Source organism: Chrysemys picta, chromosome 9 (genome assembly GCF_011386835.1).
Source record: "Chrysemys picta bellii isolate R12L10 chromosome 9, ASM1138683v2, whole genome shotgun sequence".
NCBI classification, from domain to species: Eukaryota; Metazoa; Chordata; order Testudines; family Emydidae; genus Chrysemys; species Chrysemys picta.
This window is the reverse complement of record NC_088799.1, coordinates 44,871,309-44,893,582: the sequence shown is the minus strand read 5'-3', so window position 1 is coordinate 44,893,582 and position 22,274 is coordinate 44,871,309. Positions and strand designations below refer to the sequence as shown.

At 40.7% G+C, this 22,274-nt stretch overlaps 1 protein-coding gene across 6 annotated transcripts in view; it reads right to left on the bottom strand.

Moving 5' to 3' along the window:
* LOC101935126 (glypican-5-like) overlaps window positions 1–22,274 on the bottom strand; it is a 623,976-nt gene that overhangs the window by 219,095 nt on the left and 382,607 nt on the right. The window contains exon 8 of one of the 6 annotated variants that reach the window (XM_065557002.1): window positions 16,277–16,363. The exons of 4 other annotated variants lie outside the window; for them this stretch is intronic. In XM_065557002.1, coding sequence (XP_065413074.1) covers window positions 16,292–16,363 — 72 coding nt within the window. In that variant the 3' untranslated portion in view covers window positions 16,277–16,291. Of the gene's footprint in view, window positions 1–16,276; window positions 16,364–20,656; window positions 21,423–22,274 lie in introns of those variants that run through there. One more of the 6 variants, XM_065557001.1, reaches the window with a different exon arrangement.

Below are 22,274 nucleotides of genomic sequence, written 5' to 3'. Positions count from 1 at the left end.
TCACAGATTTAGACAACAGCTGATGTGATTTTCTTTCAACACCGAATGCATACTAGGGAAAGCACCTATAGCAACAGACACTCTGTCTAGAGCCCCAGTTGAGCAACCACCTATGGAAGAAGAAAAGATTTTAGAGAAAGATGTCAAAATCTACAATGACCTTGTTCTGGCAGCAATTCCAGCATCTGCCAGCTGAGTTCAGCAAATTAGAGACAAACAACTAAAGGATGAGACTTGCCAGAAACTGACTCAGCTTTGCCAAAGAGAGTGGAGTCAAAGGAGTCCACTTTCAACAGACCTGCTACCATACTGGCAGGACCAAAAAAAAAAAAAAAAAAAAAAAAAATCACAAAATGACCTTCATATGGCTGATGGCCTAATTCTGAAAGGATGACATTCTTATCCCTGCAGTTCTTCAGAAAGGGATGGTCTCCAAAATTCATGTGGGACACCAAGGTATAAACAAATGCAGAGTATGACCCCAACAAACTGTATGGTGGTCTGGTCTGAGTAGGTAAATTCAGACCTTAACAGGCTGCAACATATGTAACAAGGGAAAAACAAACAAACACACAAACAATCACCAGGACCATTACTCTCTACAAAGCTACCTGACAGATCCTGACAGTGGGTAGTCACAGATTTCTTTTTCTGGAAAGGAAACACATACATTATCGTAGTCCATTATTTCTCCAGGTATATTGACTTGGCTATATGTACACACACTTTGCTGGCAAAGGTCATCCAAAAACTAATGTCAGCATTTGCAAGACATGGAGTTCCTGAAGTCCTTATATCTGATAATGAGTCTCAATTTACCTCTGAAACATTTTTAGTTGTTGCAAAGGATTTTAATTTTGAACATCACAGTAGTAATCTACATTACCCCCAGAGGGGTGGAGAAAGCAATGCAGAGTTTAAAAAGACTTCTGCAAAACATCAGTGGACCCACATAAAGCATTCCTGGCATATAGTCCAACACTGCTTGCATCTGGACTATCTCCAGCAGAACTTCTGATGGGAAGATGACTAAGGACATCTTTACCTGTGGCACTCGTACAGCTTAACCCTAAGTGGCCCAACCTGAAGGTACTTAGAAAATTCATCTGGAATAAAATCTCTGTGTTCAGTACCGAACAAAAGCACTACCTGAACTGAGACCAGGAAACAAAGTTTAGCTCAAAAGCTTCCAAACTGTTCAAAACATGGCAGCAACTCCCAGATCCTACCTAGTGGAGACTACAAATGGACTTCTCTGGAGGAACTCGGTTTATTTTTCAATATTTCCCAATATAACAAAGAGGATCTGGAACCTGCAGGTACACTATCAGGAAGTGAGGCCCCTCTCCACAGGAAACTCCACACACGAACTCAACAGAAGTGAGAACATAGTCTGGAAGACTGATCAGCCTTGATCTTTAGAATACTTCTTGGGACTATTTAAATACAATAGTTTTAAGGAATCTGAAGTTTGTTTTGAATTGTTGTGTGTATATACTTTGATTTATAATTTAAGTTTTAATATTTTATTATAAAGAAAGGCAGATGAGGAGTGGCTGTAGAGTTTCACGGTTACCCGAAGGGCCATGATGTGTTGCAGCGGGGAGCTTAATAAATGTAGGAACTTCCTGGTTAGAGAGTTATGTAATTGCTCCTGAAAGCATAGCTCTTTGTGTTAATCATCTTGCACTACACCTCACCGGGCACTTTCATGCATACAGTCACAGATAACTGTGGCAGGTGTTTTCTGTATGCTCACAAGCTGGCCATACTTGTAAATGTACCAGAACCATGGTGTAAAGTCTGACATGGACATACTCCTGCTGTTCAAAACACCAACACCAAATGCTGGTCCATTTAATCTGTTAGTCATTTTAGCACTGTCTCCCAGTAAGACAAACTGGATGATGCTTATGGGAATCTGTGTGCTGGTCCCATAACACCAAGTTAAAGTTTTCCTTTCCATTCGCTACTATGTTTTTTCTTACAAGGCTGCATGCTGACCTCACACCTTCACAAAGGTGAATTGAATTAGGAGCAAACTGCATAGACTGTGTGGTACATGGTGAAATTAACTGCCATTGGTCAAAGAGCTTTTATGGTGTCTTTAAATACTGTGTTTAATTTGATTATTTCAAAATGGGCTTCAGATAGGCTCATAACTGGAAACAAAATATTTTAATTTGGATAAGAAAGAACAGTAAATAAAGTATTTAAAAAAAGTTTTAAACAGCCAAATGTTAGTAAAAAGTAACAGTTAAGATTAAAGCAAGGAGTTGTGTAAAATTTCCACTCAATCTTCTGGCATTAGTGTGAGAGTTGAACTCACATTGTCAACATATCGTTAGGCCTTGATATTGAAGCAAGAGGAAAAAATAATTAATATAACTATAACTAAAAACAGATGTTCTTTTTTTCCTACTTCAGTGTTGATTTGTAATCAATAGCAGGAAATACATAGTGTGATAAAGTTCCTCCTCTACCTTGGTGGATCCTGCGCTTATTGGTGGATTTTGATAGCCTCAGAGATTCACAGTAGCCCTCAGTTTGGCCACTTTCGTGGCTTCAAATCTGCTGTTCACTCAGATAACCTCATCACTGGCCAGTATGGGGAAAAAAGAGTAAGAACAATCCCCGCAGTTTCTGCTGATCCACCATGTGGGTCGGGGAACAGCCCAGAGACCTTCCCTCTGGTGGAACCTTCTGTGTTGGCTCAGGAGTTGGGAGGTTTGGACGGAACCCAGGCCTGCCCTCTACCCTGGGTTCCAGCCCAGGACCTGTGGACTGCAGCTGTCTAGACTGCCTTCTAGAACAGCTGCGTGAAGCTACAATTCCCCATGGGCTACTTCCCCATGGCCTCCTCAACACCTTCTTTGTCCTCACCACAAGACCTTCCTCCTGATGTCTGTTAACGCTTGTACTCCTCAGTCCTCCAGCAGCACATCCTCTCACTCCCAGCTCCTTACGCACACCTCACTAACTGGAGTGAGAGCCTTTTTTTAAACCAGGTGTCCTGATTAGCCTTAATTAATTCTAGCAGCTTCCCAATTGGCTACAGGTGTCCTAATTAGCCTGCCTGCCTTAATTAGTACTAGAAAATTCCTGAGTGTTCTGGAATAGTCCCTGTTATCTTACCCAGGGAAAAGGGACCTGCTTAACCTGGAACTAATGTATCTACCTTTGACCACTCTCTTGTAGCCATCTGGCCTGACCCTGTCACAATAGGAAGCAACGTCAGTCACTCACTGCTTACTGCAAGTTTATTGTGGGAAATTCTGACAAGAGATTAAGGAGAAAACAGCACTTTAGCTTATTAACCCTATTAACACAGACCAGTTCCCAGCTTAATGAATGTATTTAAAAGTTTAGAGTCAAGTGAAGGGGGCTCTGTTCCAGGATCTGGGAGGCTTTTGAGGAGAGAGAGAAAGAAAACAGGGAAGAGGAAGGGGGATTAAATAGGTGGCAGGTATACTGAGTCAGTGCTAATCAAATGTCCCAGCATGCACCAGGGGCACTGTGCTGCAGGAAGTACTATCTCTTGGATAAGATGTAAAACTGATGTCATGACAATTTGTGGTCATAAGTGATGCCATGATGCTTTTCATAAAATTATGAACCGCAATTTGCAGAACACCAATTTGGGTAATTCTTACTAATGAGATTAATACAGCTAAATATATTCTTCTTACCTGAATCCAGTTTGGCAGAAGAACTAATGGTTAGAGCACAGAATGCAAGTCAGGAGTCTTGGAATCCATTCCTGGTTCTATTACCGACTCACTGCATGATTTTAGGCAAGTCTTTGTGTTTAAGTTTACCCAGTCAGGATGGTTGTGAGACATAAGTAATATGCAAAGTGCTTTGCACTTAGCATATGAACAATATTGTAGATGAGCAAAATATAGTCAGAAACGAATGTCTCTCTCTTATAGGATCGTATTTGCTGAACTGAGAAATGATGCAAGTGCACTGGAGTGATTCTGTCCTTAATAAACAGAAGGAATTGCTCCTACCATATAAGAACAACATGTGACTATTTCCTGAAGTGGAAATGAAAGACTGCAACGTTTGTTCCAGGTACTACTACTCTTCAAAATCAGGCTTTTCTTTTTGAAATCCAAAGATAAGTAACTTTGATAAAAAGCATGCAGATCAAGCACTCCTCTGATGCCTGCTCTTGGACCTTAGTTTCTCCTTTAGAATATGATATTAAGATGTCTGTCTGACTTTTTCTTGCACCTACATCATATGCTTTTTTAAAAAGGAATACAAGATTTATTACCCAAATACAAAGAGCATGAAACTGATTCATAGCTTTTAGCTTCTCTACATCCTCTAGCTATGGTTAGGAGACATTTCAAAAGGATATTTGGGTAGGTAGGGAACTCTAACTTATTTTATATTATATTGTCAGAGGAGTCTCTGCTAAATGGTTCCATGACTTCCTCCATCTGCCAGTACCAATGCCAGTTTGGGGCTGGATACTGCATTCCTGGCACAGATACACCTCCTGAAATTCACTGATTCACAGCCAGATTCAGACACCCTTGCTCGTGTTCAGTAGCATCTTACGTAAAGAGTAGTCACATTGATATCAATGGGACTATTGTGGGATAAGGCTGTGAAAATAAGAGTATCACATCTGGTGCTCAGTTTCTAGTTACACTCCTGGATCAGAAATAGTAAAAAGTGACAAGTACTCATTACGATACAGCTAAGTTTATCCAGATAATTATTTGTATTACAGTCTTGCAGAGTACAATGGCCCCCAGGGTCCTCTCTATCATCCCCTCTGCCCTGTAATGCATTTAATGTATAATAAATAAATACAAATACATTAAAATAAAACCCACCCAAAGATTATCAAGGAACTGCCCTGAGTCTTGCAAACCACTGCTCTGTTTGTACGGTACATCCCTTTCTGTCACACCATGTCAGTTTTAACTATTTAGGTGGTGATCCTGCAAGTTGTAATGCCTGTAACTGGCTTCAATGGGACTCTGCACAGGCAGACCATTACAGTTTGCAGGATTAGGAATTTAGTTTGTAAACCTTTCTGGGTAGGGACCATCTCTCATTCTATATGCGTACAGCATTTTTCATAAGGAGGTCTTGATCTCAACTGGAGTCTCCACTGGAATACAAATGATAAATAATGATAATCCATTCACTATACATAGCTAATACCTAACGGTTTGAACTTTGGACACTAAAATGTTGGGCTCTGAATAACTTGTAGATTTGTTTTCATTAAAACGTGTTTTACATTGTTTGCTTAGAACATCTTTTCTGAAAGCGTATGAAATAACCAAATACTTGGGTGGTGCTTGTGGAGTGGGGTTATCTATCCTCTTCATTCAGTGATTGAACTGGGAACAAGGAAATTGCTAGCCTTGCCCCAACCCGACATTTGGGCCATGATCAGTCTAATGGCCCTTTCTCTGCCCCAAATGAACCATGATCTTCTACAAAATTCTCCCTCCCACTTTTCCATGTTAATACTCTGATCTAAGTCGACTCCCAAAATAAATATATGGCCATATCTCGGAAGCATTGCTCAGAATGAGATCAAACACTGGCGGCCACAACCACCCAAGAAGTGGCAATATTCCAATATGTCACATACCACTGTCATGTGTTAAAGTAATTAGAACATTACCCTGGGTTAATGCAATAATTTAAACCATGAAATAAAAATAATGAAATACTTTGTAACTTTAATAAACCTCCACATGTCCCTATGTAAATTATAATTGTTCTATACTCTACATATTAAAAAAATATCATTAATTACAATTAAAAATAAATTAATACATCTGTCAAAGATATGCAGTCCTTTTTCACCTCATGTGACAGTGATGTCCTCTGACAAGTCTAGTTTGATACCCCTTAATACAGGTTGGATAGTACCTTACATCACAAAGGACTGCTTATGGAGCAATAGTCAGTGTGGGCAAGGTGTCACAATCTGGCCCTTAGTGAATGAAGGTTCTCCCTAGCTCTTTCCTCCTCACCCAGACAGTTCCCCATAACACACAGAGCCAGCTATCCTCTGATACCCACAGTCAGGTTTCCCACAAGTTCCCTTCCCCCTTATCCACAGGGAAAGCTCTGGTCTCCATCACTCACTCATCCTACAGCAGTTTCCTCCCTCCTGGCTCCTGCCTCTGCCCATTCTTCCATAGTAGCAAACAGCATCCTTTGGTAGACAGGACCAGAGCTCCCAGGTAGAAATGCAACCACATAAACCATTTTTGGAAACAAAACAGGAGTGCAAATGCATACATCTGCTTTGAGGGAGTCAACAACAAGGTGGTAATAAGTTGGGGCAGAGAGAGCAGGGCCACATTCCTTTCATCACCTCAAGAAGGTTCTGTCTTCACTTCTGGGCCCACGCCCAGAGACAGGGAGTATTGTGCTGCTGCAGGAGCGGAACAGCACCAAAGGAAAGGAAAAAAGCCAGTACTGGCCATACAGATTTTACTGAAAATAGCTCACAAGTTAAAGCACCCATGAGAAAGTGAATGCTGCTTCTTTACACAAATGTGATACCCATAAAAGCAGATGTACTAGAAGGTTAGCAGTTACATGGTCAGTGTCAATTAGAGCTAACTCAATTACCTGTTCCATGCCCTGGGTTAGTCTGACTTAATTCAGAGCTCCCAAGTGGAGGTTTATGAACCCCTTAAAGAATTGTCCTTAATTGCAGGCCTTGCTTAACTCTGAGTGCTTTTCTAACCCTTTCCTAACATGGATGTTTTAATACAAATGACATCGGTATGACAAATGGTTCTGCACAGCTCTCTGCAGCCAGATCTGTTTCATTGTCTATAAGCGAAATGGAAGGCAGATTTATAGGAAAGCAATCATTAGTAACAATACTGAGTGGCCCCAGTGTTACATATGAGGTCCTAGAGCTCCAGAGATACCAGCCCACGCCTGTTTTGTATTCCTGGGCTTCTGGTGTCACAACAAATTAGATCCCTTCAGAAACCTGCCCCTCCTTCTCCACTTCCGCTCATCACACAAGATACAGAATCCATTTCAATGGGGCTATGCCAACTAACACCAGCTCAGGATCCAGCTAATAAGTGTTGACTAGTGCCACACATGCACATCCTAGGGGCAGAGTGTCTCTTTACATGGAGGAGATATTCCTTTTCTGTGTTTTTCATACATGTGAAATGTTTCAGCTCTGCTATAGATGGAAACAGTAGTACACCTCTACCCCGATATAACACGACCTGATATAACACGAATTCGGATATAACGCGGTAAAGCAGTGCTCTGAGGGGGTGGGAGGGGAAGGGGTGCGCACCTCCGGTGGATCAAAGCAAGTGCGATATAACGCGAGGTAGAGGTGTACTTTTTTCCTCATTTGGCTCAAGTCTCTGCAATAAGTTAGTATATGATTTTGATTTACGATTAGTTTTCCATAATGAACAAAACAAAATGTACACAATGACCCGTCTGGGCAAATAATTTCTTGACAATACTTGCGAGACAAATGGTATACTAAGATACAACACATGAATAATAAATGAGCATTTTAGCATTATATATTTGCCAGCACATAAGATATGTAGGATTTAGTAGAGATTCAGAGTGGTCTTACTTAAACCTGTTTTATTTATGTTTAATTGAGTCAGTATTTTACATGATCTCTGTCTCTGGTAAATCTTTATGCTATTTTAATTCTGAAGAATGTTCCTAATTCATAATTAGCTGTTTAATTATATCTCAAGTCAATGCATTTTACAAAAAACAGCAGCCTTGAAGCTGCAGTCCTTAAATAAACAAAACTCCATTGATTTCAATGGGAGTTGTGAATACCTGTTGTCTCAGGTCCTAAATTAACAATAAATTATAATGTTATCAGATACTCTCCCTAAAATTTTGCTCCAAGGGTGTTTTTGCAACTGAGCACATCTTGGGTGGGGGTGGGGGTGGGAGAACTGAACAACCTTTGAAAATGTTTAGAAAAAACTAAAAAAAGTAACCAATTATAACTGCGCCCAGTGGGACATTAAAAAGAGATTTAATAAATCTCCACACAATTCAACTGTGTGTTTACTACTCATGACTTCTGAGGTCTGTTTACTTTAAGGAAATTTGCACTGGTTTCACTCCATTGATGGGATGGGCTGCACTGGTGTAGCTTATTTTTGTACATTCTAAATTTAGCTACACCAGTAGAAGTCCCATTCTGTGCCTGCATAGGGGTTTGCATTGGTCTAATTAATTAATGTATGTCACTATTACAGCTTCTTAGTGAATTTGGATACTATTCCTCCAGTATCTGTGCACAACCATGTGAATGGCTCTCTGTCCCTAGAAACTTGATCAAGATTCAAAGGGAATGTGAGAAATATGGATTTGAAGGGCAAACTAACATTTCTAGAATGTCTCCTTGACAGATATCCCTGGATATGCAACATTAGGAGGTTTCAGTCATGTACACTGACCCCTTTTGCTGGGGTTTTACTTTTGGATTACTTCTCATGGAGTTTTCCTCCTTTCATGATCCCCTGTGCAGATTTTGTAGTGGGAGTGGTGATCCCCAGTTGAGACTGTTGGTTATACTAAAATACTGTTCATACAGCAATCTTAATACATTTAAAACCAGCTACATTTCTAACTTATTCTAACTAATTTGGACTTCTTTAAAAGCCACTGTGGCTTGTACTTTTAAAGTTGTTTGCTACTGTGCCCAAATAGAAAAGACACAAGCCTTGACAATGCATTTGACGAATACATAGGCTGCCACATTCCCAGTTCTCTGCGTCTCTTCTGGAGAGATTACAGTCTTTTAAAGGGCATCAATAATTAAATTACTCAAACAAATAATCATCAAAACTCAATTCAATATGCATTAAACAGCCCCCCCCTTTTTTTTTATGGACTTGCGGAAAAGGAACATAAAAGTTCTCTCTTAAATGCATGAGAATGAACACAATGAGAATTTCCCTTCGGTGGCCCTAACCCAGGGACGGCCCGTCCATATAGGCGAACTAGGCAGTCACCTAGGGTGCCAAGTTAAATTGGTCACCACATTCGAGGAAAAAAATCAAATAAAAAAAAAAATAAAATGAAAAAGACGAAAAAGATACAAATAAAACAACAAAGACGTCATTATTTGAATTCCCGTGTGTGTACAGAGGGAATATGAATTATAATTCATTTCTCTACATTTCTGAGAATTTATTAATATGTCAAATCTTTTATTTTCTGCAAAACTAAATAATACTTTAGCAATTCTTTTTTCAATTTGCAACGTAGGGTCAAGATGACCCACTCCGCAATTTTGATAAGCAATAACTCAGCCACAGTGAAACACATCTGCCAGCGGCAAGAGCTGCAATGCTAGTGACACCTAACTTGAATATACATCAAGGTCGCATAGCTGGAAATTCATGTAGAGCGGAGCTATCGCGAGTTGATACATGTCAGATGGTCATTTTAAGACACGTTGTAGGTAGATGGTTAAGAATCAAGCGAATACTGTGGAAAATTGTGTTTCTTGGTGCCAAAGAATAAAGAATAACGTCTTTCAGCATAATAAATCCAAAATGTGAGTATCTTTAAGCGTTATTAAACCTTAGCGTTATCGGGCTGCATAATTATGAACTTTTCTTTGTTATAACTGGTTCACATGTAATAAATAAGGTGCATAAAAGAAAAATAACAGCATTAATGCTTAATAGACTATGAAAGTTATGATGTCACATTCCAAGTGGGTAACTGTGAGGAAGGGGATTACTTTCCAAACAACTGGTGTCGGGTTATAATGTCAAAAAAGGTCATTTTGTTTCTGTGTAAATGCTGTAACTATTTTAATAGGGAAGTGACTGTATGTTACTAATCCTTGAACCTTTAAGCAGTGAAAAGATGTGTTGGGATGGCTGCAATGTGGTTTAAATTGCTTTAGTGAGAGTTCTCGGTGGACAAAATTTAGCATTCCGCGTCAGAAATGAAAAATTATATACTCCAGATAATGGAAACTTTTAAAATTTGTTGAATACCTAGCTTTGTTTGATCCAGTCATGAAGGAGCATCTATATAAAATAACTGATCATGAAACACATACATGTTCATTACTTAGGAAAAAAATGTGCAGAATGAACTAATTCAAATCCTAGCAAATGCCATTAAAAAGAAAATTGTAGAAGCTGCCCATTCTGCAAAATAGTTTTCAATAATACTGGACTGTACACCAGATGTGAGTCATGTTGAACAAATGACGATGATCATTCGTTTTGTGGCTATGGAAAAGTCTGCAGATGAAGATAATGTTGAAGTGCTCATAAAGGAACATTTTTTGGGTTTCATACCACTGAAGGAGACAACTAGAGCATTTATGACTGAAACTATTCTACAAGAGCTTGAAACAATGTCATTATCTGTTGAAAATTTAAGTGGCCAAGGCTATGATAGTGGGAGTAATATGAAGGGTAAAGACAAGGGTGTGCAAAGGAGAATGATGGAACTCAATCTTAGGGCCTTTTTCGTTCCTTGCAGTGTGCATTCTTTGGATTTGGTTGTCAATGATGCTGCTAGATGCGGTTTGGAGGCACCTGTCAGAGAATAAAGACACCCCCTTCTGACATTAAAAGCTTAAAAAAACATTAAAAGGAAAAAGAAGGGCAAAATGTTTCCCAGTTTACTAAAAACCTCAGCCTAGATCTGCCCTTGGGGTTTGGGGGGGGGGGGGGGGGGGGCGCTGATTGCATGATTCGCCTAGGGTGCCAGTTGCTGGCAGCTAGTCTAGGGTCACCCGTGCCCTAACCTTTAGTTACATAGAAAGGAAGTTAAAAACAATATACGTACTTAGAATTTCCTCTCTGTGGGACTACAAACTAAGTGCAAACCTAGTCACTATTAAAGTGTCACTATTAAACCTAGTCACCAGAAGCACCTCGACAGGTCTTCCCAATCACTTAACTCCTGGTTTCCTACCTGACTCTTAAAGCAGCAGGCAGGATAGTCTCTATTAGTGAGATGCTCATTGTCTCAACTTAAAACTTGCAAGGCATCCAGATACCATGATGATGGGCTTGGAATAAATAGTTTTAGTAATACAATAATATCAGGAAAAGGGATCAGCACACATGACTATCACTGAAACCTCCTACTGTTACATCTCCAGAGAGCTATATGGAAACCCATGGTTTTGATGTAGAGCTGTCAGTTTTTACAAACCATAATTATGGCTCAATCCAAGTCCTAATGAACCAGTGGAAAGACACCCATTAACTTCAGGGATAGACTGGGTCCCATAAACAGTGTTGAAACAACAGTTATGGGGCAAACCATCCCTTCTTTTATATAAAAAAATCCTTCTTATAGTTTCCTTCTTCCTGCTATACAGTACTTTGAAATTGCATAACAATCTGTACACACGATCCATCGTCTACAGCCAAGCACTGAGGTACAATTGCATCTGCTCCAACCCCACAGACAGAGACCAACACCTACACGATCTTCACCAAGCATTCTCAAAACTACGATACCCACACAAGGAAATAAAGAAACAAAATCAACAGAGCCAGACGTGTACCCAGAAGCCTCCTGCTACAAGACAGGCCCAGAAGAGAAACCAACAGAACTCCACTGGCCATCACCTATATTCCTCAGCTTAAACCTCTCCAACGTATCATCAGTGATCTACAACCCATCCTGGACAATGATCCCTCACTTTCACAGACCTTGGGAGGCAGGCCAGTCCTCGCCCACAGACAACCTGCCAACCTTAAGCATATTCTCACCAGCAACCACGCACAGCACCATAACAACTCTAACTCAGGAACCAACCCATGCAACAAATCTCGATGCCAACTCTGCCCACATATCTACACCAGCAACACCATCACAGGACCTAGCCAGATCAGCTACAACATCACTGGTTCATTCACCTGCACGTCCACCAATGTTATATATGCCATCATATGCCAGCAATGCCCCTCTGCTATGTACATTGGCCAAACTGGACAGTCACTACGCAAGAGGATAAATGGACACAAGTCAGATATCAGGAATGGCAATATACAAAAACCTGTAGGAGAACACTTCAACCTCCCTGGCCACACAATACCAGATGTAAAGGTAGCCATCTTACAGCAAAAAAACTTCAGGACCAGACTCCAAAGAGAAACAGCTGAGCTCCAGTTCATTTGCAAATTTGACACCATCAGATCAGGATTAAACAAAGACTGTGAATGGCTATCCAACTACAGAAGCAGTTTCTCCTCCCTTGGTGTTCACACCTCAACTGCTAGCAGAGCACCTCACCCTCCCTGATTGAACTAACGTCGTTATCTCCATACTGATTTATACCTGCCTCTGGAAATTTCCATTACTTGCATCTGAAGAAGTGAGGTTCTTACCCACGAAAGCTTATGCTCCCAATACTTCTGTTAGTCTCAAATTGCCACAGGACCCTCTGTTGCATTTTGAATCAATGTTTCATCTAGAAAATGTCCTTTTGAATATTATAATTCTTGACGTCTGATTTGTGTACCAAACTGGACGGTCTCTATGCAAAAGAATAAATGGACACAAATCAGACATCAAGAATTATAACATTCAAAAAATCAGTCAGAGAACACTTCAACCTCCCTGGTCACTCGATTACAGACCTCAAAGTCGCAATACTCCAACAAAAAACTTCAAAAACAACGGATCCAACGAGAAACTGCAGAATTGGAATTAATTTGCAAACTGGACACCATTAAATTAGGCTTGAATAAAGACTGGGAGAGGATGGGTCATTACACAAATTAAAACCTATTTCCCCATGCTATTCCCCCCCCCCCACACACACACACACTGTTACTCACACCTTCTTCTCAACTGTTGGAAATGGGCCATCCTGAATATCACTACAAAAGTTTTTTCTCCTGCTGATAACAGCCCACCTTAACTGATTACTCTCATTATAGTTAGTATGGCAACACGCATTTTTTCATGTCCTCTGAGTATTTTCCACTGCATGCATCTGATGAAGTGGGTTTTAGCCCACGAAAGCTTATGTTAGTCTCTCAAATGCCCTGAGAAAGGAACATGACTACATTGTATGGCTAGGTCTCTATGTGGCCCCAACCCAATGTATGCAGCAGATTTCCTGTGATTTTATTTTCTCTTCCAACTGGAGCACTTGAGTTAAATATAAGGTGCTAAGTAAAACCGATAGCTAAACAGTGAGTATTCTCATCTGAAATCTACAGGCATTACTGCTCATATATGGACAGTATTGTATAGTTAAGTGCCACCACTTAGCCTAAAGTCTGCCACTTCAAGGCAGCACTGCTATGTAATACACTGCTTAACAGAGAAAGAGTGTTTAAAAAAATTCCTTTGGGGTAGTCAAAGGTGTCCAACAACAGAATGCAGGGCACTTTGTCTCAGCTTTGATTGACAGGGCAATGTAACAATACATTAGAAAAGCCAAAAGCAATGAAAACAAAGATGCCTCACTGAGAACTGTATATGACAGAAACGTGCTTGCTTTCACAAAGAAACCAAAGAGTGCTAAATTACAGCTAGACTCTTTTTATACTGGGGTCAAACCGATGGTGGCATCTTTTCTGAGACAGACATGACAAGATCTGATTCCTCAAGTACGTGTTATGAAATATTAATTATACTTGTGCATGTATAGGTCTTGAGAAACTGAAAATTACATGTGAACCTGGGGTCTTTGTCTCTAAGGGGGCTGGACTGCGTTAAGTGTTGAGATGAATCTCTTCATTCAAGTCGGTTATGAAAAAGGGTCATACATTATCTCGGGGCTGGGAGCATTAAGTTTCCATCCCATAAACAGAGAGATGTCTGACTCCCAGCATGGGGGGGGGGGGCGGGGAGAAACTGTATTGATATAATTAAGATGCACACTATAAAACCAAACCAGAAGAAGGAGGGAAGGAGAAGGGGAGGCATAAACGACTATGCAAAATTGATTAGGTAATTTGGTAACCCACCTATTGGTTTATCTGGAGTGAGAGACCAGCCATCATTACCCTCTGTGGTGGTAGTGGAAATGAGCATAAAAAGAATAAACAGAAAAAGTCACATAATCTCTCCAAAGCTTCCTGATGTTATGAGAACCTTAAAGAATACACGTTAGATTTCATTAAGTCTGTCTTTAGCTCTCACTGGCAGTGTACATTTCCTGCTAGTATTTATGAAACTAGCAGTGAGATTTGCATGCATATAGTTTCTGTATATCATTTCCTCTATAGTTTATATTTGGATCTGAAAGTGATGAGGTTTGTTGTCACCCTTAGTTTCTATGGGAGTAAATTCCACAATCTTCAGCCTGCCACGCAATTCTACACTTATACGTAATAGAAAAAGTCTCAGAACACATGCCGAGGTGGCCAATTTTATATGAGTCTGAAAATGTAGCATATACAGTATCTACATTTCAGTTAAGCACTAGGTAAGCTAATTTACTGAATTGTCCTGTACTTAACCTGATTTAATCCATTTTGAAGATTTAACTATTGCTGGCTCACACTACTTCTAACAAATCTTTCAGTGCCATTACTTCAATCTTTGCTAAAATTGTCTCATTTACAGTCTATGCATTTCTTAGTTAACTTGTGCGTCTAAGTCCCATGGCCTTGCTGAATTAGGACCAGACTTTTGAATATTCACATCTTTTCCTGGCAACACTTACAATCTTTGTAGTCTCAGAAATGTCAGAGGACTTAGGTTATGTTTTATTACACAGGACACATGTGACAAAAAGAGTGGAGAGTTAAATTGGAGCGCATATAATCTTAGAGAATGCCTACAGTAAATGCTTTGTCAGTTTCCTAACATTCTCATCAACTTTCCAATGTAATTGATCCTTTAGGATTTCTAATCTCAGTATCAAAGTCTGTCATGTTTGAACTTGGCAAATGTGTTATACTGAAAAAATACATTAAAAATATTTAAGTATGGCTATTTGCTAAAAAGTGGCTCCAAAAAGAGGCATGAGGGATTTCATGTTTATCATTTCTCCATGAATCCCAGATCACATCAGCTTTGTTTACAAAAGAATGGAAAACATGTTATTTCTTGCTGCTATTTCTTCAAAATCAACCTGGGATTCCATCTGATCTGATGCTTGTGCATTATCAAGAGTAATAAGGATTTTGCAATTGTAACTCAATTAATAATTCTGTTGATATGTAAGGTTGCTTCTATAACTGGAGTAAAGAGTATTAAAATATTATATGTCAGTGATGCAAACAATAGCATGGGCCGAACAGTATTAACTGAATGCAAAAGTTAGTGAATTTTGGCTCTGAGACGTATTCGTGAGTCAGTTTTATTTGCAAATCTATTTGCTATTAAAAAATATTGGGGGTGAAATACTGGCTCCACTTGAAGACAATGGACAAGCTTCCCTTGACTTCAGTGGGGGCAGGATTTCACCCTACATGGGTGTTACAAGTGAACAAGTTGTACAGTACAGATTGTTTGTGAAGTACCAGCTGAGAAATACCACCACAGCAGTTTTACAATGAGCCCAGCTTCTATTCCTGAAACTAATACCAAACATGAAGGGGTAAGGAACCAAGAGGTTATTGGTTCCTAATAACCATAAGAGGTAACTCTGGCCTCCTCTTTAGCTTTGGAGGTTAAAATCACCCCCAAAGGAGTTACACAAAGGAATAACTACTTTACACCAAAGATCCTCAGATGTTCAGAGCGAGAGAATTTAAAGCCAGAAGAGACCACTGTGATCATCTAGTGTGACCTCCTCCCCACTCCCCGGGGAACCTGCTACATAACGCAGCCCACAGAACTTCCCTGAATTAATTTTTATTTCAACTAGAGCATATCTTTTACAAAAAACATCCTCTTGATTTAAACATTTCCACTTACGAAAAATCCACCACAACTCTTGGGTAGTAGTTCCAATGGTCGATTACCCTCACGCTTAAAAATTTGCACCTCAACAGAGCAGAATCAGTGAGTCAGAGAGTTATAGATAGACGTCCAGACATTCTGCATGAACATGGACTTGTGATACAGCACCAATGCAAATCTCTATGTGATGCTGTTTAGGTCAGGGACTATAGAGGGTAAAAATCTCCTTCATTGCCCAATTTAGGTCTTACATGTCAGAGCTTATTCTCTCTCCCCTACATGATCCCTAACTAATCCTTCAGACTCACAACCTGCTTCTTTCATGCTTTTAAAATCCATGTCTCTCCCCCTTCCAGGGAGGGACTTGTGTTTCTACAGTTAAGCAATATCATTCAAAGAGGTGCTCGCTTACCAGTGTCATTGTTTCAAATCACTCATGACAAAACACATTCCTCCTTACCCCTTTACCCTCCGAACCCCATCCTTCTGTAAAGAATCCCTTCTGTAAAGAAAACCTGAAGTTACTACACACAGCAAGGTAGCAAATTTCATATAGTTAAGAATAAACAAAGATAATACATTATTTGTCACATTTTAGATCCCACCCTTTATATTGTCTGTGGAAAAAAATAAAAGAGAATTATTATTCTTTAAATTCAATTCACCTGTGTGACTGAATGCATCCCCGTATTCACACCCTACACACCATTGTAAATAATCTTGTACAAAATATGCTTTGTGAGGTATCGTCTGAAAATAAGTAACTTGCTGATGAGTAATATCATGGGAAAATGTTATAAATTAAGTTATGAATTTGCCCTGAATGATGTTGGTGACATGTTCAAACCCTGATTAGGCAGGACTGGGCAAGCAGCTCCTAAACAAAGGAATGTATGTTTACCTCAATTCACATATAAGTCGTGAACAGGGTCCTGAAACAAGAGGGAGAACAGGAGACAAGAAAAAATCCACATTCGAGCAAACAGCATGAAAGCTCTTTCACAATCTCATGTCTCCAGTCTCACAGCAGGAAGGCACTTTATTTAGGGGTAATTCTCAGGAAAATATATTTCAAAGGGTGACTGAACTATTAAAGTTGGACAAAAGCACCTCAAGTATCTCTCCCTATCCATCTCTCTCTCTTTCCATCTAAGAAGAGAAAAGAAACAACCTGTGGACTTTCAGGCCAGGATCTGCTCCCAAACTTGGTTAGCAATAATATTGGGAACCTGTGGTAAGAACTTCACCTTGAAGCAAGTCTAGCTTAAGTTTAGAAAATGTTTTATCTTTATTTCTTTTGTAACTATTTTTCTGACTTTAATGCCTCATTACTTGTATTCACTTAACATCTCTCTTTGGAGTTAAATACACTTATTTTGTTCTTAAATTAAAACTAATCCAGAGCTGTGAATTGTTTGGATAACTCCATTTAAGGCACCTTATTTCAGAAGGTGGAGAGGCTGATCTAGATTTGATTTTGCCAAATAGGGAGGAACCGGTTGAGAATTTGAAAGTGGAAGGCAGCTGGGGTGAAAGTGATCATGAAATGGTAGCGTTCATGATTCTAAGGAATGGTAGGAGCGAAAACAGCACAATAAAGATAGCGGATTTCAAGAAGGCAGACTTTAGCAAACTCAGGGAGTTGGTAGGTAATATCCCCTGGGAAGCAAGTCTAAGGGGAAAAACAGTTCAAGAGAGTTGGCAGTTTTTCAAAGAGACATTATTAAGGGCACAAGTGCAAACTATCCCACTGTTTAGGAAAGAACGGAAGAATGGCAAGAGACCACCCTGGCTTAACCAGGAGATCTTCAATGATCTAAAACTCAAAAAGGAATCCTACAAAAAGTGGAAATTAGGTCTGTAATGGGGTGGCTGCCCCACTCCTGCAGAACGAGGGTAAAAGCAGCCCTGGAAAGGGCTGCAGCTGTGAAAGGCTAGGCTGATTGGGGAAGCAGCCACAGCTGTGGCCAGTTCAATCAGGGCCCAGCTGACCCTTATAAGAGGGCTGGGGGCCAGGAGCTGAGAAAGAGACTCTCTCTCTAGCTCCTGAGAGAGAAGGACTGGGTTGCCTGGGAGCTGAGAAGGGTACCTGAGGTGGAGCAGTGCTGGGGAAGGGCAGAGGAGCTGGGGAGCTCCAGCCTAGTAAAACCCCAGGCTGCAGGCCTTGCTAGAAGGCCAAAAAGGGTACTGGGGCTGCAGAGGGGCAGCCCAAAGATAGGCAAAGGCAGCAGGTTCTAACCCCCTTGCCGATGATGAGAGGTTTACAGACTGCAGTATGCCCCAGTGAGCGGGGGCTAGACAATGACTGGCAGTAGCCACTGAGGCAAGGTGGGAATAGAGGGTGGATGTTTCCCTGGGAGGGGAGAAGAGTGGGGCACTGCCAGGGGGCAAAACCCCAAGATAAAGGAGCACTGGGGTCCAGGAGGGACACGGGGGACAGTGGCAGATGAGACACCAGCCTGCAGAGGGCGCTCTGGGCTGGAAGAGCTAATTCCCAGGATGACCAGCAGGAGGTGCCACGACGGTGAGTTGTCGCACCACTACAAGGTCAAATTACAAAGGATGAATATAAACAAATAACACAAGTATGTAGGGATAAAATTAGAAAGGTCAAGGCACAAAATGAGATTAAACTAGCTAGAGACATAAAGAGTAACAAGAAAACATTTCACAACTACATTAGAAGCAAGAGGAAGACCAAGGACAGGGTAGGCCCATTAGTCAATAAGCGGGAGATACAATAACAGAAAATGTGGAAATGGCAGAAATGCTAAATGATTTTGTGTTTCAGTTTTCACAAAAAAGGTAAGTGCAATTAGAAATCTAACATAGTGAATGCCAGCGAAAATGAGGAAGGATCAGAGGCTAAAATAGGGAAACAAGTTAAAAATTACCTAGACAAGGTCCATGTCTTCAAGTCACCAGGGCCTGAAATACATCCCGGAATACTCAAGGAGCTGACTGGGGAGATATATGAGCCATTAGTGATTATCTTTGAAAAGTCATGGAAGATGGGAGAGATTCCAGAGGACTGGAAAAGGGCAAACATTGTGCAAATCTATATAAAGGAAAATAAGGACAACCTGGGGAATTACAGACCAGTCAGCTTAACTTCAGTACCCGGAAAGATAATGGAGCAAATAATTAAGCAATCAATTTGCAAACATCTGGAAGACGATAAGATAAGTGACAATCGGCATGGATTTGCCAAGGAATCATGTCAAACCAACGTATAGCTTTTTTCAACGGGGTAACAAGCCTTGTGGCAGGGTGGGGGGTAAATGTGGTATATCAAATTTTGTAAGGCTTTTGATACTGTCTTGCATGACTATCTCATAAACCAACTAGGGAAATACAACCTTGATGGAGCTATTATAAAGGTGGGTGCATAACTGGTTGAAAAACCATTTCCAGAGAATAGTTATCAGTGGTTCACAGTCAAGCTGGAAGGGCATAATGAGCGGGGTCCTGCAGGGATCATTTATGGGTCTGGTTCTGGTCAATATCTTAATCAATGATTTAGATAATAGCATAGAGAGTACAATTATAAAGTTTGCAGACAATACCATGTTGGGAGGGGTTGCAAGTGCTTTGGAGGATTACAATTCAAAATGATCTGGACAAACTGGAGAACTGGTCTGAAGTAAATAGGATGAAATTCAATCGCGACAAATGCAAAGTACTCCACTTAAGAAGGAAAAATCAGTTGCACACATACAAAATGGGAAATGGCTCCCTAGGAAGGAGTACTGCGGAAAAGGATCTGGGGGTCACAGTGAATCACAAGCTAAATATGAGTGAACAATGCAACACTGTTGCAAAAAAAAAAAAAAAAAAAAAAAGCAAACATCATTCTGGGATGTATTCGCAGGAGTGTTGTAAGCAAGACACAAGAGTAATTCTTCTGCCCTACTCTGCACTGATTAGGTCTCAACTGGAGTATTGTGTCCAGTTCTGGATGCCACATTTCAGGAAGGATGTGGATAAATTGGAGAGAGTCCAGAGAAGAGACAAAAATGATTAAAGGTCTAGAAAACATGACCTATGAGGAAGATTGAAAAAAACCTGGGTTTGTTTAGTTTGGAGAAGAAAAGACTGAGGGGGGACATGATAACAGTTATCAAGTACATAAAAGGCTGTTACAAGGAGAAGGGACAAAAATTGTTCTCCTTAACCTCTGAGGATAGGGCAAGAAGCAGTGGGCTTAAATTGCAGCAGGGGCGGTTTAAGTTGGCCATCAGGAAAAACTTCTAACTGTCAGGGTGGTTAAGCACTGGAATAAATTGCCGAGAGAGGTTGTAGAATCTCCATCATTGGAGATTTTTAAAAGCAGGTTAGACAAACACCTGTCAGGGATGGTGCAGATAATACTTACTCCTGTCATGAATGTAGGGGACTGGACTAGATGACCTCTTGAGGTCCGTTCCATTCCTACGATTCTATGTTGATCTCCTTAAAGGGGCAATGGACCTAATATATCTGGACTGCCCAGGAAAGGGCTAGACAGTGCAGAGTACCTGGTTTTTTTGTGGGGGTGGAGAAGAGAAATCCAGGACTGGCAGTGTATTGGAATTACTCTGTAAGTAGGAACTAAGGCTGCTGGAAGCCAGAGCATGTCTGGAGTTTGCTAACAGGCTGCTGGGGTCAGAGCTGCGTGACCAGCATTGTGGTTATACACAGACACTCAGACAATCTATTTCTAATTACATTTCATTGTCAGAGTTTATAGAAATTACACAGATCAATTATAATGACTATTTATAAAGTAAATTAACACCATTTGATAACATGCAAAAGCCAATAAATAATGAATAATCACTTTACCCAATCTGGCTTAATATTTATTTCACTGCAATATTAAATACCACATCCTATTGGACGTTATAATTCCCAATGGCAAGTTAAATCAAACAGCATAATACAAAGAATCCCTAAATCTTCAGCCTAGAGAAATATTAGAACCAGCTTAAGTTTAATAGCAGTACTAATTGATGGCTAGATTGTGGATTTGCCACAAGCCCCGGGTAAGGTGCAGTACAAAGTTGTGCTTCTCCAGGACCAACTGTTGACACAGAGTCAGGGCCGGCTCTAGCGTTTTTGCTGCCCCAAGCAGGAAAAAAAATAAAAGCCGCAACTGCGATCGGTGGCAGGTCTAGCGCCGCTTCATTCTACGGCAGCAGGTCCTTCGCTCCGAGAGAGAGTGACGGCCCCGCCACCGAATTGCCGCCGAACGGCCGGACATGTCGCCCTCCTCTTTATCGGCCGCCCCAGGCACCTGCTTGCTACACTGGTGCCTGGAGCCGGCCCTGCACAGAGTCATAGCTAGTCAGTTCCTTGCTTCCTCCCAGACCCAGGAAGAAAATAATTCACCCTAGTACATTATCTGGTGCAGATTACTTTCTCCTCCATATCTTCCAGAGCAGATGAGGTTAGGTTCAATAACCATTGCCTATAAACTGCCTATTTTCAGTCTCGTGCTATACCACTCTCTTCTGGTGAAAAATTAGGGATGAGTTCATGTATAAATACTGCAGACTCCGAAGACACAAGCTGTAAACATCCTTTCAATTGGACAAGAAAACATGTCTACTTTAAATGAAAATCAATTGCTGTTAAATCTGTTAGCTCTAGCTAATTTAGACTGACGCTATTTCTGCAACTTGCATTGAGTTGTGCTGAAGCAATAGTACAATAGAATCATGATGGATTCAGCACTGAAACACAGCAGTTCGGGTTGGACAGCAAGCACAACCAAGGGAGCATGAGCTGAGAGTTTACGCAGACTAGGTTAATCATATTTCTGGTAAACATATTAGCAGATCATCTTTCCTTTTATGGCTGGAAAGGTTAGAAATCACACTCAGGTAAGGAAACATTTTGAAAGTTGAACACAAGGTTAATTGACCTAGTCAAACTCTGTATTCTGACTATGGTATTCTATGGAATTCAGTCACCACAGATTTGGGGATCCACTCTGGCAGCAAACAAGTCTGCTCCAGGCTGAAGGAAAATTCCACCAGCCTAGGAACATCATAGGATGGCATAGGCAGCTTCACACTTGTCACAGGCCCCTATGTAATGAATGGGGCTGCGGATAAGGAGGCATCTCCCCAGGCCTCAGGGACTCTGGGTTGCAGAGCAGCCCATTGACAACTGTGGGAAGGCTGCCATAAATTGGACCAGCACCCCAGGCACAAAAGTAGTTTATAGCCCAGTTATGCCACCATCCCACAGCGCTGTTCTTTCGGTTCTGTGCTTCAGTATAGCATACAATATACAGTAACTCCTCACTTAAAGTCGTCCCGGTTAACATGGTTTCATTGTTATGTTGCTGATCAGTTAGGGAACATTCTCGTTTAAAGTTGTGCAATGCTCCCTTCTAACATTGTTTGGCAGCCGCCTACTTTGTCCAC